Source organism: Perca fluviatilis, chromosome 12, assembly GCF_010015445.1.
Source record: "Perca fluviatilis chromosome 12, GENO_Pfluv_1.0, whole genome shotgun sequence".
Lineage (NCBI taxonomy): Eukaryota > Metazoa > Chordata > Actinopteri > Perciformes > Percidae > Perca > Perca fluviatilis.
In genome coordinates, this window is record NC_053123.1 from 7,926,522 (window position 1) to 7,954,158 (window position 27,637).

The 27,637-nt window shown below is 39.0% G+C and overlaps 1 protein-coding gene across 1 annotated transcript in view; it reads right to left on the reverse strand.

The window, feature by feature from the left end:
• Positions 1 to 6,656: 6,656 nt before the first annotated feature.
• dnah7 (dynein, axonemal, heavy chain 7) overlaps positions 6,657 to 27,637 on the reverse strand; it is a 97,472-nt gene continuing 76,491 nt past the window's right edge. The window contains exons 55-66 of the mRNA XM_039817840.1: positions 23,597 to 23,689; positions 23,275 to 23,451; positions 22,935 to 23,096; positions 22,631 to 22,831; positions 22,252 to 22,413; positions 20,518 to 20,703; positions 19,185 to 19,322; positions 15,792 to 16,022; positions 13,769 to 13,921; positions 9,483 to 9,660; positions 8,679 to 8,782; positions 6,657 to 6,918 (exon numbers count right to left, since the gene is read on the reverse strand). Of these exons, the coding sequence (XP_039673774.1) occupies positions 6,712 to 6,918; positions 8,679 to 8,782; positions 9,483 to 9,660; positions 13,769 to 13,921; positions 15,792 to 16,022; positions 19,185 to 19,322; positions 20,518 to 20,703; positions 22,252 to 22,413; positions 22,631 to 22,831; positions 22,935 to 23,096; positions 23,275 to 23,451; positions 23,597 to 23,689 (1,992 nt within the window). The 3' untranslated portion in view covers positions 6,657 to 6,711. The remainder of the gene's footprint in view (positions 6,919 to 8,678; positions 8,783 to 9,482; positions 9,661 to 13,768; positions 13,922 to 15,791; positions 16,023 to 19,184; positions 19,323 to 20,517; positions 20,704 to 22,251; positions 22,414 to 22,630; positions 22,832 to 22,934; positions 23,097 to 23,274; positions 23,452 to 23,596; positions 23,690 to 27,637) is intronic.

Here is a 27,637-nt window from a genome sequence, read left to right on the forward strand (position 1 = left end):
CCCCCTCTTCACCTCTCTTATCCACCCTGTGCTGTGTCCCATCATCCATGCCTCGTACATCTGTGGTGTGTGTTCCACCCCGCCATCCATCTGATGCCGTCACGCTGTGTATCAAACATCTCGTGTGTGTCTGTGCCGAGCCCTGGCCACTGGAGCGGCACCGCAGCAGTGGCGGAGCGCTCCGTTTAGCTTGCTCCTACATCTGGAATAAACCCTTTAGCTCATGTTTCCTCGCCTTCAAAACGCGTCGACAAGCTATAAGCTGCAGTGTCAAAATAGAAAAAGTGTTGCCCGGCTTTCCGTGGCCGATCATTGAAACGGCTCAGTGTTGTTGTTGTTGTTGTTGTTGTTTTGCTGCAGCTTTTCTCGATTTATCACATCGGAGTTATGTTTCATTGTCTAATTTAGATCTACGGGATTATTAAACCTTTGTAGTTCATAGTTCTAGCTAACACAGCTGCCAAAGCCTTTACAAATTAGCCTTTAAGATTTTAATGTTTTTGTTTAGAGACTAGATGTCGCAAACGTCAGAATGATTAATAAGGGTTTGACAATCTGTAGCCAGAGGAGACCTATCATCGTCAGGCCTTTACATTAAACCTTTTTTTTTTTTTTATATATATATATAGGAATCCGCAGCTTCAAAAAAGTGAAATCAGAAACAAAGAACTATCTTTTCTCGTCTTCAATCCAAGTGTTTTAGTGTACCAGATTTATTTAGGGTGCCTCTTTTGAGTTCCTTAAAGGTGCTTTTGTCCTGTAGTGGACATTTCATTACAGCAGGAGTCGTCACACTAATGCAGAATCTTTTTGATGTACTGTAAATACATGAAGTATTGATAGCGTCAGTGGTGGAGCAGCTAAAAGCTGATTCTTGTTGCTGCTAAATAAAAGTTTAAAAAGTACATCTGTTAAGGAATTCACTTCCTGACAATCTGAGAGACCAATCAAAAGACAGTGCTCTTGTATCACAGCAGAACAACATACTGTGTGACAGCATTCCCTGCACTTGTAATGGATGTTTACCAGAGTTATAAAACCGTAGGACAACAGGATATTTTTTTTTTTTTTTTACAAGCATTCCTTTGGTATGTTTCTAAGGGTGTAACGTTATAGTCACTTTGCTGACTGTGCCAAACCTGGCCCAAAGTGTGGATTTTCAGTGGCTGGTGCTTGACACTTCGCCCCCCACCCCCCCCTCCCCCCTACATTCCATTGGTTGTCCTGCGGCTCACATGCTAAGCTAGTTAGCCTAGCATCAGCTGCTGGAGCACACAAATAATGTGTGTGGCTTCATTTATCCTGTCACTGTGTGACATCCATCATCTATGTCTCAACTGGCTGTAAATCATCGTCAGTCACATTGGACTCGTGTTATTGATCGGACTGAATCATGCATGAAGCATGATTGAAACGGTACAGACATTGTGTTGAGTGTAAATTTGTTTTCGTTCTTTGTTCTGAAAAGTTAAACTATTGACAACCTTTGTTACTTTTTCAAATGAACTGTGGGAAGATCATGAGGAATTCTTTGGGGTGTAGTGTAAGTGGTATTATGAGCCTTGTTTTTTTTATACAGGTGTGGGACGCATAACTTTTCTGCATCACTTCTATCTTTTTACAGACGTTTTATTTAATCTTATGTTCAACACAACTCAAATGTATTTTCATTCTGTTTTAGCACCAAGTAAAGTTAATCATTTTCTGTATTTTAAAATATGAGTTTATTTGACATGTATTCAGTTGGTTGCTAAAATATGAATTTTGATTGTGTTTTTTGTATTTTAAAAGATTAAGAATCCTTTTTTGAAACATTATTTCTCTTTTGAGTTCCTTTATTGCCTGTATAATTAAAATCTAAACTATCAAGTGTGCCCTAAGAGACACAATGCCCCAAAGAATAAGATTCTTCACTTCTTATTTGGCAAAGAACTGTCTGTAATATGAAGGTCTATGATTGTTCTCATTTTTGCTTTGTTGTATGTATGTTTGTTTAGTATGCTGGATATAAAATGCAAAGTGTGACATCCTTGCTGTTTGCCTGTCTGTGCATTCTCCCCATTACAGAAGGAAAATAAACTCTGAAAAGATCGCTGATGGTTCTGGCATAATGTTTAAGAGACAACTCGTGTGCAGCTGCAAAACCACAATAGCATAACACATCTATCAGTAACATTCCTCTGTCTCTCGCTGCTCCCCTCTCCATTCGTCTCCTGCTTAGGTTGCCTTCCCAGATCAGCAGGTTTATCAAAGCTGATTATTAAATACACGTGAAGGCTCAGTGAACGATGCATACATTTAGAAAACAAATGAATGGTAAGGTGCAGCTGAGTGTATCTGTCATCAGCTATCAAGCATGTCTGAAACAAGGTACAACATGGTGAAATCACTTATCAGAAAAAAATCATACTATAGTATGTCGACAAAAGTCATAGTATAGTATGTCGAAAAAGTCATAGTATAGTATGTCGAAAAAAGTGATTAAAAAGTCATAGTATAGTATGTCGAAAAAAAATGATAAGTCTTACGATAAAAGTAAGTATAGTACGTTGGAAGAAGTCATAAAAAGTCATAGTATAGTATGTCGAAAAAAGTGATTAAAAAGTCATAGTATAGTATGTCAAAAAAAAGTGATAAGTCATAGTATAGTATGTCGAAAAAAGTGATTAAAAAGTCATAGTATAGTATGTTGACAAAAGTCATAGTATACTATATCGAAAAAAAATGATAAAAGTCTTACGATAAAAGTAAGTATAGTATGTTGGAAGAAGTCATAAAAATTCATAGTATAGTATGTCGAAAAAAGTGATTAAAAAGTCATAGTATAGTATGTCAAAAAAAGTGATAAAAGTCATAGTATAGTATGTCGAAAAAAGTGATTAAAAAGTCATAGTATAGTATGTCGAAAAAAGTCATGGTATAGTATGTCGAAAAAAGTCATGGTATAGTATGTCGAAAAAAGTCATGGTATAGTATGTAGAAAAACGTTATAAAAAAGTCATAGTATAGTATGTCAACAAAAGTGATGAAAAAGTCATAGTATAGTATGTCCAAAAAAGTCATAGTATAGTATGTAAAAAAAAGTGATAAAAAGTGATAGTATAGTATGTTTAAAAAAGTCATAGTATAGTATGTCGAAAAAAGTCGTAGTATAGTATGTCAAAAAGTCATACTATAGTCCAAAAAAGTAATGACGCAAATTCTTTCAGGAAGACTTCTAATAACTTCAATCACCGCTCTCTCTTACTAAAACTATTCAGCTGTTTAGAGGCGTTCACTTTTCAGTAAACCAACCAGAATTGGCCACGAAATTCATGATCCAATCACAGCATGACATCCCTGCTTTAAATCTGTTTCTCTCTCTGCTGCTGTCAGCTGTCATTTCAGGCAAAGCGTGCAACCCTCTTCCTCCAGTCACCATCACACGCGTCACCCTGGGTCTTCCTCCAGCAGAACGCTCCGACGACTCCTTTGGTCTGGTCTTCAGGCTCCTTCACCTCCGCCACCAGTGTCTAGACTCCATCAGGGGAATATGTCTTGGCTTCTCTACCCCTTAAAAAAATGTGTCTAATCTCCAAAGACTCTGTACATTTCACATTATGCATATGTTCAATAAATCTTTGCATATCTGCAACGAAGTCTCTCCTGATTGAAATAGTATAGTATGTCGAAAAACCTTGTATAGTGTCTCAAAAAAAGTGATTAAAAAGTCATAGTATAGTATGTTGAAAAAAGTCATAGTATAGTATGACGGAAAAAGTCATAGTATAGTATGTCGAAAAAAAGTCATTAGTTATGTTGACGAAAGTGATTAAAAAGTCATAGTATAGTATGTCGAAAAAAGTGATTAAAAAGTCATAGTATAGTATGTCGACAAAAGTGATTAAAAAGTCATAGTATAGTATGTCGACAAAAGTCATAGTATAGTATGTCGAAAAAAGTGATTAAAAAGTCATAGTATAGTATGTCGACAAAAGTCACAGTATAGTATGTCGAAAAAAGTCATAGTATAGTATGTCGAAAAAAGTGATTAAAAAGTCATAGTATAGTATGTCAAAAAAGTGATTAAAAAGGTCATGGTATAATATGTAGAAAAGAGTGATAAAAGTCATAGCATAGCATGTTGAAAAAAGTGATTAAAAAGTCATAGTATAGTATGTCAAAAAAGTGATTAAAAAAGTCATAGTATAGTATGTCAAAAAAGTGATTAAAAAGTCATAGTATAGTATGTCAAAAAAGTGATTAAAAAAGTCATGGTATAATATGTAGAAAAGAGTGATAAAAGTCATAGCATAGCATGTTGAAAAAAGTGATTAAAAAGTCATAGTATAGTATGTCGAAAAAAGTCATAGTATAGTATGTCAAAAAAAGTGATTAAAAAGTGATAGTATAGTATGTCGAAAAAAGTGATAGTAGTATGTCGAAAAAAGTCATAGTATAGTATGTCGACAAAAGTGATAAAAAAGTCATAGTATAGTATGTCGACAAAAGTCACAGTATAGTATGTCGAAAAAAGTCATAGTATAGTATGTCGAAAAAAGTGATTAAAAAGTCATAGTATAGTATGTCAAAAAAGTGATTAAAAAAGTCATGGTATAATATGTAGAAAAGAGTGATAAAAGTCATAGTATAGCATGTCAAAAAAAGTGATTAAAAAGTCATAGTATAGTATGTCGAAAAAAGTCATAGTATAGTATGTCGACAAAAGTGATTAAAAAAGTCATAGTATAGTATGTTTAAAAAAGTCATAGTATAGTATGTCAAAAAAAGTCATAGTATAGTATGTCGACAAAAGTGATTAAAAAAGTCATAGTATAGTATGTCAAAAAAAGTCATAGTATAGTATGTCGAAAAAAGTCATAGTATAGTATGTCGACAAAAGTGATTAAAAAAGTCATAGTATAGTATGTCAAAAAAAGTCATAGTATAGTATGTCAAAAAAAGTCATAGTATAGTATGTCAAAAAAAGTGATAAAAAAATAGTAATAGTATGTCGACAAAAGTGATTAAAAAAGTCATAGCATAGTATGTCGACAAAAGTGATTAAAAAAGTCATAGTATAGTACGTCGAAAAAAGTCATAGTATAGTATGTCAACAAAAGTGATGAAAAAGTCATAGTACAGTATGTCCAAAAAAGACATAGTATAGTATGTAAAAAAAAAGTGATAAAAAAGTCATATTATAGTATGTCGAAAAAAGTCATAGTATAGTATGTCAAAAAAAGTGATTAAAAAAGTCATGGTATAATATGTAGAAAAGAGTGATAAAAGTCATAGTATAGCATGTCAAAAAAAGTGATTAAAAAGTCATAGTATAGTATGTCGAAAAAAGTCATAGTATAGTATGTCGACAAAAGTGATTAAAAAAGTCATAGTATAGTATGTCAAAAAAAGTGATAAAAAAGTAATAGTATAGTATGTCGACAAAAGTGATTAAAAAAGTCATAGCATAGTATTTTCGACAAAAGTGATTAAAAAAGTCATAGTATAGTATGTTGAAAAAGTCATAGTATAGTAAGTCCAAAAATGTCCCCAAAAGTCATAGTATAGTACGTCGAAAAAAGTCATAATATAGTATGTTGGAAAAAAGTGATAAAATGTCCTAGTATAGCATGTCGAAAAATGTCATAGTATATGTTGAAAAATGTCATAGTATAGTATGTCGGAAAAAAGTCATAAAATGTCATAGTATAGTATGTCGGAAAAAAGTCATAAAATGTCATAGTATAGTGTGTCGAAGAAAATCATAGTATATTATGTTGGAAAATGTCATAGTATACTATATTGAAAAAAGTCATGTAAAACAGAAACTTTATTCTTGTCACACTACATTTAACCCATTCTAAGCATTAGGAGCAGTGGACACATACAGCACAGGGAGCAACTTGGAGTTCAGTAGCTTGCCCTAAAAGTCATAAAAAGTCCTAGTATAGTATGTCAAAAAAAGTAATAAAAGTCCTAGTATAGAATAAAATGGCAAAAATACTGTTGTGTCCTGCCTTGGTTGCACCGGATTGTTGTGGTCTGCAGAAGCGCAGAGAACTCTTCTTTTTACCTCAATCCTAGTATAGAATGTTGGGAAAAAAAATCAAAAAAGTCGTAGTTTAGTATGTAGAAAAAAGTCATCAAAAGTCATAGTATAGTATGTTGAAAAAAGTGATAAAAAAGTCATAGTATAGTATTTTGGAAAAAAATCATAATACAGTAGGTCGTAATAGTAAGTCATAGTATAGGTTGTCCTAAAAAGTCATAGTATAGTATGTCTTAAAAAGTCACAGTAAAGTATTTTGGAAAAAAGTAATAGTACTGTATAGTATGTCGAAAAAAGATATGAATGTTATGAGTTCAATGTTCTGCAAAATCATCTTAGAAAACAGATGTAAACCACTTGTTCATCCTTTACATTTAAATAAAGTTTAGAAGTTAAAGCAGTATAGTAAAATGTACATAATAATACTATACAAAAGTCATTGTATAGTATGCCATAAAAAAGTCATAATCTAACTATGTTAGAAATGTCATGCTTTTCCCATAAAATGCATAATTTCTTAGAATAGGAGAGCTTATTGGCTGTACTAAATAGTAGTCATTGTTATTATACCTGTGACTGTTGTATTTATTTAAATTGTTATGTAGTGCATAAAAAAGAGACTATGTTTTTCATTCTTTTTTTAATGAAACGTCAGTGCATGTGTGTGAGATAAAAAGGGACTAGGAGCTGAGCTGGCAGAGCAGTGCTACCCCTCGCCTGATCCAGTGTTCAGCAGGCACGTCGGAGTTGAGCGTCATGGCGATGACATAATTGGTGGAGTGGCCCGTGGTGGACAGGGTGCCACGCCGCTCACTGGTCTTGTAGACAGGCACTACATAGCACATCCTCTGGGGGATGTCCTCCCGCTTGACAGGCTTCAACCACATCTGATGGAGAGAGAGGAAAACAGAGGGGCAGAAGGGGACAAATGACGTGATTTCAAAATTGAAGATTTGGCTGCCACATTTGCCTACTCCATTAGCTACTTTTACAACTAATCACTGCCATTTAGGGGCTGTTTTCCATGCCAAACATTTGACTAGTGGAATAATTAAACTGGCAAATTAAATCCTATATGCCTCTGCTGACAAGCAACACATTTACTCTAACACTTGATTATATGACAGATGCAAGATGATGGGCCGTAATTGTTGTCAAAGAAACAAAAAGATCAGATTGTATTTAAGGTTTAAAGGCCAGGACATAAAACAGTGGAAACTAACCTGGATCTCCATTTGTTATCCAAACGCTAACTTACAAATGGGAACTTTGGGGGCATAAACTTATAAAACAATGGCATTAACAAGGAAGAGTCCCCTTGGACTATTAAACAGGCTTGGTTATGCAAAAGGGATAAACTGGGCCACAAAAACAGTTTGTTGAGTTGCAGCCAGTAAAGTACTCAGCTGGTTCCATAACGGGCGCCTCTGAAGATTTGCATTTCAAAGCCAGCCAAAGCAGCCTCTGTTGTGATTTCTCCCCCCACATACAATAAACACATTTTTAATTAAGTTCCGCTCTTGTCAAAAACTGATTCTGTTAATAACTTGCCCTGAAATGTCTGAATATTAAAAAAGCCAGGCTTGTGCATTATTCATAATCACTGAATGCATTGTGATGAAGAGAGAACAGAGGGAGAATCAAACTTGATCAGTCTTCGCTCTCTGCCCCCGGCATTCTGTTCCATCACTCTGTCAGTCGGCTTTCATATACCATATCAACCTCTGTTAATTAATAAAAGGATGAGAGAGCAAAGGAGCTCGGCCTCCTGCAGGCACAATGTGAAATAAGAAGTGCTGAAGCTGCTGCTCAGTATCGCATGCAGAGAACAAGGAGCTGTGAACATCCTCCTGGGTAGAGCTGCAGCTACAGTATAACAGTGGTGGTTGTTCACTTTCTCCTCAGAGAAAAACAGCCAGCTCGCAGGAGTTTACAATCTGAATAATGATGGAATCTGCCCCATTTTCATAATCTGATACGTGAACAGATATTATCTTTCCTCTCTTGTGATGGCCAGAGAGCTTCACAGGCTCGATGGTGTTTTTTACCTCCAACAGCGCCTTCCAGGCAGCTAACCCTAACCTTAACCCTAAAGAGAACCATTGCCGCTGCCTGGAAGGAGACGTTGGGGGCAAAAAACACCAAACACCGCTTCACAGGAGCAGAATCAATAAACCTCCTCCCCCTCAAAATGTATGGAAGAATATGTTATGCAACAATTCAAATGCACAAGCCTGTGTACATAAAAACTTCAGGGAAGTAGTTAACTATGATTACCAATGTGCATTTCAGCAAGAAACATCCAATTATACAACCTTCACAAAAAAACGATTTCGCAGGAACCAAGCTGAAATAATTAAAACATAAACCTATAGGGTCGTTGTATTATCAAGGAGAGTCCTGTTTCTTTATATTAAGCCATATTGAGGATATCGTTTAAAGAAAAAATGTGGATGAGATCATTACTGGCTACAGATTGGTCATGGCGAAATAAAATAAATAAAAGGAAGTTGGCAAACATGCACACAATGTCAGCCTGATAATCCATTTTGCACCACTTCATTCATTCAGCCTATGTCTGAGGATTCTTAAATGCATAATTCTAATCGGTATCTGTGTACAGTATCTGTGTGTGCTCCTCACTCACCACAGGCATGGGGTCATGCAGCACTTTGGGGTAGGACTCAGCAAGAAGTTTGGTCTTCCTGTCCCAGCGGGCGCCATCCAGAAACAGACCTCTAATGTACACACCTGGGTGTCACACACACAAACACAGAGATAATTCAGAGGCACAAGAGAAGTCGTTAGCATTACTATGATAATAATATCACCAACTACCTTCTACTAGCATTCCATAACCTCCAGTTATGGAGGAACCCTGTAACTGTGACACATGTTGGCCCTTCCAGCAACTGTAAAACTTTATGAACCCAGCTGAACTGACCTCTGTGCTGTAACACTGTCTTTCCATAAAGCATGGGAGCTCTCCTATTAATAGAGTGGGATAAAGGGGTGAGATTTTGAGATAACCGACTGTTATCCTCTCAGCATCAACCAAAATGCACAAACACACTGTACAGTAGCTTAGCAGTATAGGCTGTGTTATTGTGATGGGGCTCCAGCTGGCGACTGTTCAAGAAAGAGGATTTATGTGAGACAGACTGAGAATCTTACAGCACAGCTGGAGGCACAGCGAAGCCTGCATGTAACCAGAGGCTTTAACTTACTTTTGCTCTTTACACTATGCCTCTTTTATATACAGTCAGTTTTCATCCGTTTTCTTTCTTCCCACTCACTTATGTTCCTCTTATTTCACTTTCTGCTTTGAAACCTCACTTTTCATCCCCTTTTGTTTAATAGAGATATTTAATCCTATCAAAAGCTATCCTTATAACTGGCTTTTACTATTAAAATCACCCTATCTTCTCCACTACCCCCGTTAGTATCCTACCATCTTCTGGAGGCCGTTTGTAAGGTATCTCATCCAGCACTTCAAAGTCGAAGCCGAGCAGGTCAATAGGAACGGTGTGTTTCCTGGCATAGTTCTGCTGGCTGCCTGTGAGGAAGGCCTGGGTGAAGAAGAATCCCGATACCCAGAATACAGTGGGCGTACCCTGATCATACCAGTCCTAAAAACGAAGAAGAGACTTTTATAGAATGAAACCAGCCAGAACACAGAGAACCCACTGGGTATTCTGTTATTCTTCTTTTATTCAGGTTCGTCCAGAAAAGAAAAAAATATATTAAAAAAATACGAATAACATAAACATTAAAATAAATTAGGGATGGAACTAAAATAAAATGCAGTACATAATGTTCAGTTGATTATGTGAAATAACATTTTACAGAACTGAAAAAGGAACTGACTTCCAAAATCATCTCAGGTTCAGAAAAAAACTAAAACAAAAAATATGTCTGGTCTGAGGTCAACACACCATTGATCTTGATCTTTGTGCAACTGTAAGCTGGAATTTTCCGTCTACTGAACACACTGAGGGGAAGCTGATGTTTTTCTTCTCAACTCTTGTTAAAAACAGAAAACAATCATATGCCCTGAAATGTCAAGGCATTCTGTTAGGAAAGCATGCTGTCTCAGATAAGAAACCCGTGACTTTCCAGTTCACCCTGTGGGGAGTCATGGGTGGACATCTCTGTTGGATAACACACACACACACACACACACACACACACACACACACACACACACACACACACACACACACACACACACACACACACACACACACAGACACACACAGTACATTCTTTTCACTCCATTGAGTAATGATGAACAGGAGGAATGTGATATTTCTCCAGTGGAAATAGAAAGGGAAACGAAGAAGTTCACTTTGCAGACTCACATGATGATATCATGTGTCTGCATGTGTTTCCTGTACGAACCCTGCCCATGAGTAAAAAGCATTACTACCCCCTACCTCCTATGTGCTGACAAGTGGAATGAATAACTTTAAGTCTTGTGTAACTCAAGTGTGACACAGCTTAAGGCAGGGTTCCAGTTAACTGTAGAGGGCACAGTATGCACTAACATTTCATGTGACACTAGCTTCTCAACAGTGAGAGGCCTAACAGGGTTCCAGAGACTTGTAGAGTCTATAACAAGGAACACTAAAGTAGTTCTGGAGGCTTGTGGTGGCCCACTGTGGTTACACACTTTTCAATGTGACTCTTGTCATCCGATCATGACAGGACACATTAACCATCAAGTCTGTACATTGATTTATTTATTATTTATTTATTTATTTATTGTTTGTTTGTTTGTTTGTTTTTTATTCATTTTGCTCGATTTTAGTGCTTGTGTTGTGCACTTCAATTTGTACAGTACTTTGGTCAACTTTGGTTGTTTTAAATGTGCTATATAAATAAACTTGACTTGACTTGACTACATTCCAAGATCGGATCTTGCTCGTATTTGGATCCAGTTAGCTAGACCACATGCTGAGGTGGCCTGGCTGGCACTAAGTTTGGATCTTAGTGAGGTGTGGACAGCATGTGGGCGCACCACGGACAATTGTATCAAACGTAGGTCTTGCGGAAACTCCCCGCCACACGGGAGTTCCTCTTCCGAGCGAGAGCAAAAGGAAGAAATTTGAGGAAAACCGGAGCTAAAGCTCAGCTGAGACTCGCTGTCTTATCTCACTGCGGTCCAACACCACTGTGAACTGAGGAACGCAATAGCTGCTCGTAACAAAGCGCGTCTCATACGGGCCATGCCACCATTACAAAATAAACAAAATATAAAACATGAAGAAGGCTCTCTCTTGGACCAAGTGCCATTCTGGAAGCACCTATCACGCGGTCACTGATCTGATCACTATCTGTTGAGGCAGGTTGCATTCAAGTGTGAAGTGTGGACACAGCTGATTTCCGATCTCACGCATCCGATCACAAAAGCTGCATGGAAGACAAGTGTAGGAAGACATTTTATCTATCGGTTTGTGCAGTCGATTACACACTTTTTATTATTTAACCAAAGTGCATCAGTGTTACAGATAGGTGAGATACTCAAATGCTGGACATTCCAACATACAAACCTGTTATCAAAGAAAAAATTAACTACTGGCAATATAAGGCCACAAAAACAATTTTCACACCAAGCGACCATCGCGATATGTATGCACTAATTTGACTCTGCTATAAGAGGGATTTAGAGATTAGAGAGATATTTATATTTAGAGATAATTTCTTTCTCTCATTTCTGGTTCGTTTTAGGGGCAGAGCAGAGAAGCTGTGTTGACCATATTGTTTTTGCCAGTATTATATTATTCTTCTTCCTACAAAATCCATGTTCCCATGAATGAAAACTCATCAAACTTTGCACACAAGTCAGTCCTATGCCAAACTCAATCAGTGAGATTTGTGTGCAAATTGTCCTGATGGTGACAAAGGCCATCTAGCCGTACATGCTACAACGTCGCAACTTAAGCCAAACTGTAGCACCAATAGAGCAGAAACTATACTCTGCTTTTACCTAGTGGCAATTTTAAAGTCCATCACTCTACTTTTTGCAAAAACTGCAAAACTTCTTAAACCTCTCTCCTCCCACATTTTTGTTTCAATTGACACCAAATATGGTTTCATAAAAAATGAAGCCCACAGTGCATTAAAACATTTTACTGCATACAGTAGTATAAACAAATTCTGCAATTTCTTCTGAACTAAATATTTGATGTTCATGGAAAAAATTCACAACATTCTAAGATCATTGTGTATTTGGTGTGCAAGATTTCAGAATTTTATCTCAAAAAGTGAAAACGTTTTGAATTGTGTCCTCATCTATGCATTGCAGTCAATACAAAATAGAGCATCTATAAACATCAGTTTGGCATTTATTGTGTTTTGTGAAAATAAATTGCAGGCACCTTTATGTTGTCTTAACCAAGTACACATTCTCAGAATTTTCTAATGAGAAATTAATTTTTTAACAGTAGTTTAAAATTCAGCATTTTCATGCAAGCCTGCTCCTTGTCTACTAGGTGTTGCGATGCCAGTTGTGACATCACCCAGATAATAGCTCCCCTGAGATCAGCAACCAGGGCTTAATTTGAGCCGGAACACATCGGAACATGTTCCGGCACCTCCGACGTTGGATCCGGAACCTTTTTTATTGGATCCGGCACCTCCTGTGTCACCAGGAAAAATTAATCTCCTAAATGAAAAAAACTACTGTTTGTGTAGCGTTCAATGTTGTTATCTGACTGGTTAGTCTTTATTCCCCATTGAAGTTCCACAAAAATCTTGTGTTTGCATTTTCGATGCGTTTTGAGGTGAATTTTCAGGGTAAGACAGAGGGGGGAGAGGGATGGAGGGAGAGGAAACAATTCAACAGCGCTGCACTTCAAATGACACAAGCGCTTGTGCTGCTTGAGATTGCTGTTATAGCCTCATTTCAGTCAAGGGAAAAATGTCAAAAAGACAACAAAGTTTGCTTAACTTTTTCAAATACGCTGGACAGTGGGATCCCAAACAAGCAAAAAACGTTTCTGCCGATCAAGAATGTGCAGACCACGGTGGGTTTCTTGGTTAATTTAATAGTCTGATGGAAAATTGCTGCTTGTGAAAACGATTGTAAAATGTTGAAATAAAAATAAACATTGCCCTGATGTACACACAGCGTTGTTTAGGTTTTTTTAGTCAGAGAAGCTACGTAGGCAGTGTCATTTTTTATTTTTTTTTCGTTACCTCCAACCCCCATTTTGAGTCGCCGGATCCACCCCCCCTCTGCGCTCCAGGACCTCCCACTTTACAAATTAAGCACTGTCAGCAACTGCTTCAAAGGTTCTGAGTTTGAGTCCCTGGTGTTGCATATATCTAATCAGGCATTGTGCAGTGGACAACTGCCCTGCATATTTTAAATGTGTGTCTACCACAGGCTGACTCAATAAAATATATCCCCCATAGCTCACTGAGATCATTGCTTGCCTTTGGACACGAAGGTTGTAAGTTCATGGCCCAAAGGTTACAAGGTCTCGTCTTACTCATAATCAGCCATTGTGCTTTGGACACCTTCCATGCACGTTTAAAATGCTTGTCCCCTGACCATTGCTGCAGAACAGCTATAATTTCCTTTCTTTTTTATTCAAACCCCCCATTGCCTCCTTCTTTGAGACTGATATTTTTAAAATTTATTTTCAATTTACTTAGTATTTATGACTAACCCCAAATACTCCTTTCGTTTTATCAACGTCTGATTTTAAGCATTGTGGCAGGATTCTGTACCTGTAAGAACTTGAGCCGCTCCAGGAAGTCATTGACGTAGCTTCCCAGCGGTTTGAGGCTGGGGTAGGACTTCTTCATCCACATGCCCGGGATGCGACCCGTCAAGATGCTTCTAACCACCTCCTCCAGCTCTGAAGACATCACCACCAGCCCCTGCACCACACACACACACACACACACACACACACACACACACAAATTCACACACAAACACATGATTAACTTCTGCACTACTTGAAAATGAATTGAATATAAATAAATTCAAGCTTGTCACTTAAAAACCTTTCTGTGGAGATAGGTGACAGACAGCCACATAATGGGAACTATTAATAATGTGCTGTGTAGGGGGGCTTTGAAACAAGTATGAAAAAGGATGTGCTCATTCCCCTTCCTGACTCTTTAGGCTGTTTCCACTTCAATCCCGCAGGGCGGGTGCATCTCAGGAGGAGAGGAAGTGTGTGTGGAGTTTGTTTATTAAATGGTATACAGGCATGTTTTTTATTACTTTTTTTGAATGTGGTGTAATTAGGAGTGCAATGCTACGCATATTAATGCACATATGTTTGGATGACATTCTGTTTGGTCTTTAGTTCGCAACCCTCTATGAACTAAATAATTACAGTCTTCTTTCAGTCTTATGCAGTCCAATTAAAAGCTATGTCTTGGCATGTGCGATATCTCCAAACCTTTGGAAATAGAAAGTCAGTAATTATTTTACCAGGGGATTCTATGGCTAAGTAGATACTCTCACTTCTTCAAGTGTGTCTCTTGGTGGCAATTTGAAGAAGAAAAAAACACTGATTAAAATTATATCAGGGCTTTAAGATAAATACATTTGGGAGTCTGTTAATTGTCTAATTGTCAAGAGTTTTAACTCATCACATGTAGCAGTGCCAAGGCTTCCTCCCTCTTGTTTTTTATGGATCCAATAACTGCAAAACCACAACCAAAGTTTCAAACTATTCCTTGTGAAGTTAAAACTTCATATACACGTTAATATTTTTAGCTGTGCTAACGTCTGTCGGTTTGCCACTTTTGTCCGACTGAAATGTCTCCACAACTATTAAATTGACTACCATCAAATCTCTCAAAACAGAGGATGAATAGTAATTACTTTGATGATCTCCTGACATTCCAGTCAGCCTCAGCTGTACTTTGTGTTTTGTGCTAATTAGCAAATGTTAGCATGCTAACACACTAAGATGAGGGACATGGTCAAACCTGGCTAATCATCAAGTACAGCCTGACAGAGCCGCTAGCATAGCTGTAGATTATACTGTAGAGTCTGTGGCCTTGGCAAGAGGAAGTGGTATAAATACGAGTATAAGAGTGCTTTCTGAGAGAAGGTCAAGAGCACTTGACAAGAGGCTTCATTCCTGTCATTCCAACTGGGTCAACAACATTTCTATAATGTAATAATTTCCGTTATTCTACAACTCATTGCTTTATACCTTTAACTGGTGCATGCTCTAACAGTAGTGCTTGTAAGATATGAAATAGAGTAACTCAGATGTTCAGATGGAAGCACTTCTTTTGTACAGTGATTTCCAGAAATTGCCCTAAACTTTCACAATTACAGTCTCACTTGTTTCCTTGTAATAGAAAATGATGGTGTTAGATTGGTGCATTTGGAGTGTTGTGCTGACTGCCTACAGTATCTGTTTTCTGAGGATGTATTACCAGAGTTTCCCCTGTAATCATTCAGCAGATGAGTGCTTCCTCTGATGAAATATTGCTTTCACTGCACAGAAATGTGAAATCAATGATGATTCATCATTTGGCCTTACTGTTTATCTAAAACAAACACATTTAGTGTAATTAGAGTGCATTTGGCCATGAATCTGCTATAAGTATCCAAACAATAAAGATCCCTGAGAATTAATCAACAACTCCTCACCTTTATAGCTAACATGAATTTGAAGGGATTGAGACAAGACATCTCACATGTGGATAATGTAAGAATATATGTATTTTTTTTATTATTTTTTTTTTACATCCAACCACTTCTCTACCTCCTGCATACCTTTATGGCCTTCTGAATGTTGACACAGGAGTTTCGGATGGTGCAGAGCAGGTTGTTAAAGCGGCCCATCTCCTGCGCCAGCACTGTGTTCATGCTCTGATTGTAGCTGGTGGGGAAGCGCCTCATCACTGCCTCCAAGTCAAAGTCTGCAGGCAGCTTGCTCAGGATGTCAGCTGCCACATCAAAGACCATGTCATCCGAGGATTTGGCGTCTCCGCCTGAAGAGCGGGACTGATCAGAGACACGGAGCGACAGAGGACGGATGAGAAGGGGAGGCAGGACTTGTGGCTCCGATTGGTTTGACAGTTCATCATTTTTGGAGGAAATTATCTTTTGCGGTCTTTGACTTGTCAAATTATACATTCCCTTTTAAAAGGACTCGTTTGCAGTGGTGCTATTTTGATCCTGAAAAAACCCTGATGGTAAGAGGTTCTGACTCTTGACTTGACTTTGCTTATATTTCATCATCTTTGTGCCAGATTGATTTATATTTATGCTTTTTAAAAGGACACAACCTGACAGAATATCACAGTCATATGATTTACCTCATTATGATTTAATTGGACCTTCCCTTCCTTAATTTGTAATTCATTTCTCAGGCTAGCCTACAGCTACCACTATAACACCACTGATGATATGATCCTAAGAATATACTTAGCATATAACACCCTGTGTGAACGACCACACAGTTTCACCTAGGGATGCACCGAAATGAAAATTCTTGGCCGAAACCGAAAACCGAAAAAGAGGAAACCAAGACCGAAAACCGAAAACCGAAACACCGAAAGAAATTATGCCAATTATTAGTACCATTGCATTTATGGCTATGACTGTGTACTAACTTTACTAAAATCAAGGCATTGCAATTGTATAAATTAATATTAAATTTTAATTAATTAATTTTTTAATTAAAAAAATATCTAGCAGAAATATGGCTACAATCTGATAGTCACATACAGTATACAGTAGCCTAAGAACAGAATAGCTTACCTATTATTATTATTATTTGAGGCACTTTCTTGCAGGATTTCACTGAACATATCAGACAACGAGGGTGCATGCCCCTCATCTGGTGCAGAGAGACAAGTCTTTTTTTCTGCGCTCTGATCTCCTCCTGCGCTGGGCGCTGCTCCGTGCGCTGCTCCGTCTCTGTCTCCACGCGGGTTCTCCGCATCCATCGCGGCCTGGATCATTTCTCCTGCGCCCTGCTTTATTTCCGCATCCAAGTAATATTCTTTATAATGCGGATCAAGTACAGTCGCGATGAAGTGCAGAGGAGCCGAATAGATCTCACTGAAAAGTGTGCTTACAGACTCTAAGAGCGTACTTTTCATTGTTTTCACTCCGTGGTCCGTCTCAACCTCTTTGCTTAGGAGACGCTTTGCAGGTGGAACGGCTCGGGTACTGACACACGTGCAGGTCGCGTTTTCTGTTTGCGTCATCACAACATTTCGGCCGTATTGTTTCGGTGCTAAAAGTATTTCGGCCGAAAACCGAAATTTTCAGTGGCCTAATATTCGGTGCATCCCTAGTTTCACCCCTCCCCGCATAGTCATTTGACACAATCTTATCAACAATTCTAATAATCATTCATGCTGATAATTATTCACTCTAATCTGTGATTATAGCGCTTTCCTCTTAGTCCAACTTGCACCATTTACCTATTTGATGCTCAGTCACTAGCCAGCGGTAATGGATAATCATTGGCTAATGCCACTGAGGTTACAGTAGGGGAATGACAAATAGCTGCTTCATTCCATTTGAAGCGTCTCCCTGTTTATCGGTCATTGAGACTGATGGGATCGTATTAGATGCTAATAAAGTCCACACATGACTGAAGACATTATTAATCATGTTGAAAGCAGCTTATATGAATAAATGCCAGACTCCACTGAGCTCTAATTTTAACTAGAAGTGGCAATGCCTGTGAAAATAAGTTTTTTTATTTGTTTGTAGCAAGCCAGGTCTGTAATACACTTTTATTTGTTATTATTATTTTGTGACAGTGATATGTACACTGTATATTAGTATCTTAAAGAGATTAAATCATAGGAATTAGAATATATTGGATGCATACAGAGTATGTGCACATGTGACACTCAGGTTCTATATGTAAATCACTTGCACTTGTTTAATATCAAGTTTAATTCCCACAGGAATTTAGACAAGTTTTGGCATATTGAGAAATCTTCGCTAAATAAGAGGCACTGCTCTGTATCTTAAAATAAATAAATGGATATAGGGCTAAATAAATATCCATTCCCATATTGCAGGAGAAGCCACACTTCTTTTCTTCTTCAACTAGGTCTTGATGTGAAATCTCTTGATTTGCAGCAAACATTAACTGGAGCCGGGAAGTGGTAAAATATAATCCTCAATAAGCTAACCTAGTCTAAAACTCCACATAGCTGAGATAAATACGATGTGGGATCACACAGCTTCGCCAAAGCCACTGTGAGTCATACAGTCAAAGGAAGACAACCTTATAAGAGGGATTTTTTTGTTTGTTCTTTGAGAAGTCTCTCTACAAATTAATGGAATTGTTGGGGGCTTTGTAAATTAGTGTGGTCTAGACCTACTCTATCTGTAAAGTGTCTCGAGACAACTCTTGTTATGATTTGATACTATAAATAAAATTTAATTGGATTGGATTGAATTGAAATATTTATTTATATTTTTCTCTTTAATTTATGTACATAGTACATTTGAATGTAGGGTGATATTTAATGCTGGCAAGGATGCCTATAATAGACGGTGGAAACTCAAGGGAAGCATATTGATGCTGTGTGCGTTTATTTGAGGCAGTATACTAGTGTCCAGGTACACGTTTTTAATGTGTGCACTCCAGTCTATGTGTTTTGTGTGTGTGCGTGTAATGCTTTTGCTTGGTAAGAGAGTGACGCATGTTATCTATAATTTGAAAATCTACCAGCTGAGTAGTGACACTCCAACTGAGCATCTGGGAGGTTGGCCAATAAGGGACACATTGGTTTCAGAAGCGACCCAGGGCTGCTGGCACTGAAGATCAGTGAACTTTTTTTTTTTCACCTGTAGCCACAGCGCGGTTTCATGTCTGTTATTTCTTGCCCAGTTTTACAGTCATTATGCTCCAGGTCATGTGATGGCATAATAATGAATTCAGTATTACACTGCTGCATTAAATTCTGGCCCTCTGTCTTCATTATTATAACAAATAGTGTTAAAAACAAATCTTAGCAGTAAACTTTATATTCAGAAGTTGCAATGGCTCAAATTAAATACTTAACAAGTGATAGTACAAAATCGCAAAGCATTAGTCTGTATTTGTTTGCTGTTGTGGTGTGTGTGTGTGTGTTCCTGACAGGCAGCTAATCAATATAATACTTGGAGTTTCGGAGGTCCAGGTGGATTTACCTGTGTAAGCAAGATGCTGTTAAACAGTAGTTGTGTCTCAGATTGATCCTTGGTGATATCTGCATTGGCATTCATGCCAAAAATCTCCGGTGAGGGGTTGAGTGGCAGCGACTTGGTGTATTCTATGTAGCTGTTGTACTGCAACCGAGATGCAGAGAACAGAGGGCGAGGAGTGGAGTGAAAGAAGAGAGGACAAAAAAAATCAGGAAACATCTCGAGTAATAACACTCATTGAAAAACAAGTCGGCTCCTTAGATTGCTGACATTTATTATAATGACTATGTAAATGTGACTTCATGAATAAAAGATGTGGTTGGAGGGGGGTGCAGCACTGGAAAACAAAATGCCAAATAAAATGGAGCGTGCCATAGATTGCATTTGTGTTAACAAATATATCAACTCTCACTGATGGTGGTTGCCTGCTGTGCCCTGTTACACACATTTTATCTCTTAATGACTTTTTAAAGGTAGCTCAACAACAGCGCTAAGCAACTGAGTCCTTTAATATACTTAGTTTAAAAACAAACACATTAAAGTGAGTTTAACTTTTCTTGAGTTTTTAAAGCAATGAAACTCCAGCGCTTTCGGGGAACTGATGGGTACATGGATAAGGAGCTGTTTCAGCTGTGCTGTTCTAACTAAAGGAAGGGAAATTTGTTGGAAGATTTTTGATATTTACATTTAAATAACATGCTGCATAGCATATCTGTGCTGCAGTTTACCATATCTAAAAAAGGTCAAACTATTGTTAAAACAAAACACAGTCATGCAAAGCACATCTTTTACATAAAAGCCCCTTGTGCTGGATATATAGGTTGTTGTATAATGAGTACTTGATTCAGATAAGGGAGTGGAGAGCCACATTCTGGTTGTTACCAAATGATCGACTTTCTGCCCTGGCAGCAAATCACAAAGTCACCATACATGTGCGTTTTCATTCCAGTAAGTACAAAGAACTGGGTGAAAATGGACAGCAGCACATAAGTATGATGGTGGCACACAGTATTTTGTAATCACAGACAGTAAAAAGAAATTGCATTTTTTAGATGATTAAAATGTTAATAAGAGCAGTTTAACAGTTAACACCTCCTCCTTGTGGTGAATCTGCAGCCTGCTAAATGTGACTGAATAAGTGAGTGAGTTACAAGGCAGGTCAGACTTTGCCCACCTCTATGTAAAATACTGTACTCATTTCCCATGGACCTAATCTCTGTAAATCTCAGCCAAATCTAAGATAAATTGGGATTCATTAAAAAATAAGCCCCTTCTTGATGGCTTAAGACTGGTATTTGCAATCATTTATAGCAATTTTGTGTGAGTTTCGCTTTCTTACTTCTTCCTCAGCTGGTGCATAGTAGAGCCCACTGGGATCAAACTTGTAGTCAGGGTCGTCAATGACCTTTGAGGTATAGAAGATAGAGAGGATCGTGCGCAAGGTCCGTCTGTCCCAGTCATCTGTCACACGGCCCCCATAGTTACACTCACCAGTCATGTAGCAGATGGCATCAAACGGCACTTCCTGCAGCAAACAAGAAATCATGCATTTTGAACAGGAAACTAAGAATAACCATGTGTTAGGGTGTTTTAAAGGAGTTGATCACTGATCATTGAAAAAAAACCTGCACGATATTAATGTGTGTGAATATTCTTAGTTGTGTTGTGTGTACGTTCTTCCGAAACAGAAAACCGGGCTGCAATTCTCTTCACGACCTAGACTTGGAATGGAAACTGAAGTAATAGGAGGTGAAAGGGTGGACATTGTGGCATTTTCTCGAGGAGGATTTCACTTACAAATTCAGCGAGCGACACTTGGTTACAAGATGAAAATGCCACTCTGTACAAAAAAGATTCCCTCAGTACTTTATTTCAGCCACTTCCTCCTCGGACACAGCGGTGGAACTGGGAATAGTGGAGGGTTGAAGTGCTATCTGTTTGTGGAAAAATGTCAAGAGGGTTTTTGAATATGGCTGATGAAAGCGGATACTTGAGTGAAGAGTAACCCACTTGTAAAAGCCAGAATTTCTATTATGGGCTTAGATGTTGAATATATACACGTAGGAGTGGATGGTGTAAGTGCATATGCATGTGAGAGTCAGAGTTTTACTTTGAGCCAGAGATATAAAGTCAGTTCATGGGAGTGTATGTAAAGTATGGATGACAGAATAATGCAGTGTTCGTATGCACTAGCCTACATCCCACACTGTATGGAATATGGGAAACATCTGGCAGTGTTACTTTAATTGAGTTACATTAAACACAACTATGATTCATTTAAGAAATATTAATATATGTTCTCAGACCTTGAGTGCCTGATCTTAAACATAAAAGGACATTTTAAGGACTTTCCAGACCCAATTCCCTCAAATTCAAAGACCCAACATGGCATAGGTTGAGACACGGATCAAGGTTAATTACTGTTACAACACTGAGAATTTTTATTATCAGAACTAGCAGGCTGGGGAGTAAAACAATGACGCAACTGCGAGAGTAGTAAGTTCACTACTGCTTTTATTGCTCTCAACAGTTGTGTCTTGTCTAATCTTTGTACTCTATGCTCTGTTATTTTATCTTGTAACCTGATCTGCTTTGTGTTTTTTTGCTGATCTTTTTGCTTCTGTGCTATGTCTTGTTTTGTGCTAAGCTCTGCTCTGTTTGTGTTGTCTTTCTTTCCTGTTTTATTTGTATTTTAAAAAGCCATTTTCAACATCGAGGCCAGGGGACTACAGATTAAAAATTGCCTTTTGGCTAATTCTGGCATTTTTAACCCAGTGTCCCCTTTCTGAAATAAACTGAATTGAACTGAATTCAGAGACACACACGCAGACAGCTAAACATAGCCTATTAAATAACATTCAGTACAAAAATTATCAAAAGAACTTTAATTTCTATTCTTGCACAAAATATATGTGTTTATGCACTTTCAATGACCCATGTCTATTTATCTATTTTAAAAACCTTTCAAGGCCTTGATTTCACCCTCAGATTCACAAACTTTCAAGAATTTCAAGTACCCATGGGAACCGTGTAAAACAATAATTTGTGAAAGCAAAATCTTAAAAATAACTACCTGGTACTGTTCAAGGAACATGTGTAGCTGCTGTACAGAGATCCGGAGGTCGGTCTCATTGAACTCATACGGAATGTTCCAGCCTAAAGGTCCAAACTTCCTCCTCTCCTGGGTCAGGGCGTGGAAGAAACACAGGCCGAACAGAAGTTTCTTGAACACAATCTGTGAGGTGCATAAGTAAAGATGGAAAGCATGGTCTTAGATCAATAATTAGATAAATAGCGTTTATTATTTCCACAGCTAAAACAAACAACCTGAAATGCACAGTGGGGGTTATAACAGACACAAATGAGCTTCACCCACTGATGTAGGCATGATAGATATGCACAGCAAGCCACCTAGACATACTGTACACAGAGACATGCATGCGAACACTGACCGGCTTGCTGCTACTGCCAAAAAACTCTGGGTCAGAGATGGGGTCCATTAAGAAGCAGCGTGCAATGTTAGCGCGGAGGCCCTTTGGAGCCTCATTGGTCATCTTCACCCCATTCTGAAGCACTGACACGGGGAAGGTGGGAGACGGGTAGCTAGTCAGCCAGAGCCTGAAGTCTGGGTGGGTGGTGTCCGGGTTCAGCTCCTGCACACAGCCACAAACACCAAGTCAAAAAAATGTTTTTAATTGGAAGTGTGTTTGCACTGTTCCCATCTGGTATAGAAAGTGTATGTGTTGATGTTCTGACCTCACAGACTCTCTCCAGTGTTGACATCCATGATGTAGCCAAGTGGCAGTTCTGAAGAACCACCCAGGTGCCCTCTTTAATGGCCGACTCGATCATACGCATAGCAATAGGACCCTGGCCTTGGCCCAGAGAGAGGGAAGTCAGCTTGTTACCCGTAAAGCCCTGAGGGATAAGAACAGCCGTGCGCGCGCACACACACACACACACACACACACACACACACACTTTTAAGACCTGTGTGGGAGCCTGGGAAATTTTAAGGATTCAATTTCCCCTCTTATTTTGAGTTTGTACAAACAGCAGGCTTCAAAGCTGCTGAATTTCCCAGGTGTCTCCATACCATTTCATCTCCAAACTTAAGCAATGCAGCCATGGGGTCTGAGCCGGGGGAGAGGATGAAGATGAGGGGGGCACAACAGTGGCTATCAACGAATGCCTGACTCAGGTTGAAGGGTGGTGCTTCAATGAAGGGACGACCCAAACTGTTGCAAACAAATTCCTGTACCATAGGAACAACCTGGGGGACAAATAAATGGAATGAGTTCTTTGTTACTGTTTACTGATATATGTCCAGAAAAATTGGGACATTTTGAAAAATTTTAAAGATAATTGAAGAAATAATAATATCCTATCATAATTTGGAAAACAGAATATGAACTGACCTTGTCTGGTCGGAGGCAACGGATTACCAGCATCCTCTGAAACTGGCTCAGCTTCTCCTGCCACTCATCTGGGAACGGAGTCTGATGAGGGTTCTGTGAATATGCACAACAAAATACCATATTGAATTCAGACTGTAGATACATATCTTCGAGTAAAATTCCATACTGGAGAGAAGATTGAGTAGTAATTATTTTGCCTAAACCTAAATTTCAATGCCAACACTGGGCTTTTTTATTTATTTTTTTTCGTGAGGGTTGCTTAAAGAGACAGGGGGCCCTATCTTGCACTCAGCGCAATTGCTTTTGTACACCGACGCATGTATCATTCCTATTTTGCACCCGACGCACAGCGGACTTTTCCCTCCACAGACGCACGTCAGTAAATTAGGGAATGTATTTGCGCTCCCGGGGGCGGTTCAGCGAAAAGAGGAGGCGTGTTCATGCGCAAACGTTCCCTGGTGCTATTTTGCAGTTTCAGAAAAGAATTCCAAATGCGCTTCAGGTGTTTGGATAGATCAGGAGGCACTTTACAGTACAGTCCTCAAAAAGTCGCAGCATTCTTTGTGGCTTGTTGTGTTTTACACATTTCCATGAATCATGGATGTGTTGATGACATAAATGAGGAAATATTAGAGGAATTAAGGAGACGTGATGTTGAACTACGGTGGGATTGGACACTCCGGCGGAATCTGGTCCGTGGAGCGGGTGGACGGAGATGGAGTGGGGGGAGGAGGAAGGGACACAACAGGTGCAGGTGGTGCGTTTGGAGGCCCACGCTCCATGGCTGCAGCAATCCTCTCCAGACTTGAGGAGATGCGCCCAAGAGGCCGCAGCAACATCGCCACCCGGCCAAGACGGGCATTTATTACTTTGCCGCATCTCGGACAGCTGCCGCTGGCGTGCGCCAGGCAAATCCGCCGTCATAATAGCAATTCGCCATGGAACGAGCGCGCCTGCTCTTAAAGGGAATGTGAGATGACGCTCTGATTGGTTTATACGCCCAAACCACACCTAGCTACTTCAGACCAACCCATTTTAGATTTGCCCACAAAGCTACTTGCGTTTTGCATTTCATACTTCGATCGTTAAAATAGGGTCCAGGAGCTAACACAGAGCGTTTCAGACAGAGGGTGAATACAGATATTCAGACAGACAGTATGAGAAAAATAACATTAAAGCATGTAAACATGTTCTAGTAGAAACACAAAATACAAGTATGAACCTGAAAATGAGCGTAATATGTGACAGGCAAGCAGCTTAAAGTGCTCATATTATGCTTTTTGGCTTTTCCCCTTTCCTTTATTGTGTTATATATCTTTTTTGTGCACGTTATAGGTTTATAATGTAAAAAAGCCCAAGGTCCACCCCCAAAACACTGTTCACAAACTGCTCCAAACAGCTCTATTGTAGTCCCGCCTTTACTTCCATGACGAACGTGCGTCACTTTGTAACACACGTTATAATGCTCGCCTAGCTGCTAGCGTGGCACGCCCTCATACTCTGCTTCTGGCTAGTAGTCCTTACCTAGGTACTGCACATGTGACTCCCAACAAAGATAGAATAGAGGTGTGATGCCTCACTCTGTAGTTAAAACAGAGAGCTCAACACACAGGGTACAACCTGTAAACAACTGTACAACCTCTAAATAAAATTATGAACCTGAAGAGGAGTATAATATTAGCAATTTAAGGCCTTTTCTGTCAACTTTTCTCGGAGAGGGTGAGGGGAGTTCTGAGATAGGGGTTGTATTGTATCGAGCTGTTGCAAGATTAAGTAATGTAATTAAGCAAAAAGAGGGGTAATCTGTAATGTGAAAGGGGAGGACTGTAATGCGGGGAGATAAATACATATGTTTGAAAAGCCTGTGGAAAAGGAAAAAAGCGTAAGGAGAAAGAGGTGGGGAAACAGAAAAGCCACTGGGTACTGGGTCAGAGCAATATGATTGATTCATTTGTGGAACAAGTGCACCAGAGGAAGTGAGCAATGGCAGTGGGAACTTTTGGAATTATTCTCCCCAGGCTGTTTGTCGAGAGACTTGTGGCTATGTGTGTTGGCAGGTGCTTCGATACACCTATTTACAATCTCCTGGGGATTCTCTGTGTGCTTGATTGAACAGCTGTTCTTGCATCAGACTGAATAAATGTGAATTGTACAACTGGAACAAACTACATTTAAATTTAGGATAAAAGTGTTGTGGCTGATTCCGTTGATTATAAATCAAAGAGGGTGTGTGTGTGTGTGTGTCACGGCAAAAAGAGACTGCACACATGCTTGTGTGCACCACACATTGATGAAACAGCTGTTCTTGCGTCTAGATTGCATAGATGTGACTGGCACAACAGGAACAGAAAGGATTTAATTAGATAAAACCTCAATTTAAGATTCTTTATAATTCAAGGATGGAGAGAGTGTGCATGTGTGAATCATCCACACCTGACAGGCAAATTACTTTCCTCCCTCTTTCTTTCTTCCCTTTTCCCTTTGTCTATACTAAACTAATAAAACATTGTTCTTTAAGTAGAAACTTAAAGAACAATCACAATGGCATTTAAAAGTGGTGTTTTCCTTATTGACAGGGCTGGACTGGCCATCTGGCATATCGGGCATTTTCCCGGTGGGCCGACGGACTTTTGGGCCGAACCGCCGATATAAATAGGCCTTTTTTTATTTTTTGGCCAGGCTGGCCCATAAAGAACTCACAGTGGCCCATTGGTTAATTTTCTTTATTGGCACTGGCCTGACCCAATCAAATCCAGGATCCCCCTTCCCCATTCCGGGCCGCAAATTTACGAATCCCACTATGGCCACGCCTCCCGGCCCTGAGACACGAGCTGTAGTTATGCTGGAAGTTTAGCATCCACGTTAAAATGGACAAACGACCACCAAAGTGCAAGGGAGGGCAGAGAAATTACAGGAGAAAAAGATTAAGAATCTACAGGCGGATTCCTCAAATATTTCGGACATGTTTGGGGCTGTAGTAGCTTCTTCAACATCAGCATTACCTGAAGTAGAGGAAGGAGGAGGAGGAGAGCTGGCTGGCTATACAGAGAAGCAGAAACAAATCATGACAGGGAAGAAGCCGAGTGACCATGACAGGGCCATGGGAGCGAGTGAGGAAAAGATGGAAGAGAGAGTAGATGACGATGTGGTAAGGAGTAGGCAAATTAACAGGGACTTTCATGAAGGGAGGGAGGCTGTGTGTGTGTGTGTGTGTGTGTGTGTGTGTGTGTGTGTGTGTGTGTGTGTGTGTTCGTGCGTGCGCACGCGTGCCACGTCATAACGATAACAAGCAGTTTGGCTGTAACATTAAAGTTAGTGGCTGTCAGGTAACCTAACTGTTTAAGTTTACTTTGAAAATGCTAGCGGTTAGGCTGTTGGGTAGCTGAAAAGTCTGTGTGATCTATAAAATCAGTGTTGATACAAGCATCAGTGTTCTTTGAATGGCTTAATTAGCTTCTCTTGTATTGGTGCTCTTTTCCAGGGCATATACTGTACTACTCTCAGCTTTATTGTAGCTTTTGGGAAGGGTTATAGTTATGGTTATATTATTTAGCAGACACTTATGTCCAGAGTGACAAAATATGAATCTTACAATAGTTAAAAATAGTTAAAAATTAACAGTAAACTGTTTTTGAAGTTGCTAAGCCAATATTAAGCAAAATAGTAATAATATCAATAATGACAATACAATATCAATAATAAAACTAATAAAAATACCATAAATATACAAATCATAACTCTAAGAATGAATGAATTATTTCAGTGTAAGACCAACAGATAAGTCTTGAGACCCCTCTTGAAGGATCCAAAACGATCACATGAACGCTGAACTAGGCAACTCATATCATAGCATGCACGCATATTTTAAGAGGACTATCTGCAGGGAATCTGTCTGACCAATCACGGTGGGTGTGGGCCGCCTGGGCCAAAAATGCCAGGGCCAATTTTTTGTCCCAGTCCAGCCCTGCTTATTGATAACAGCTACAAATGTTGTCCACTTGGTAATGACAAAGTACTGGAAAGTATAGTCTGACAATATTA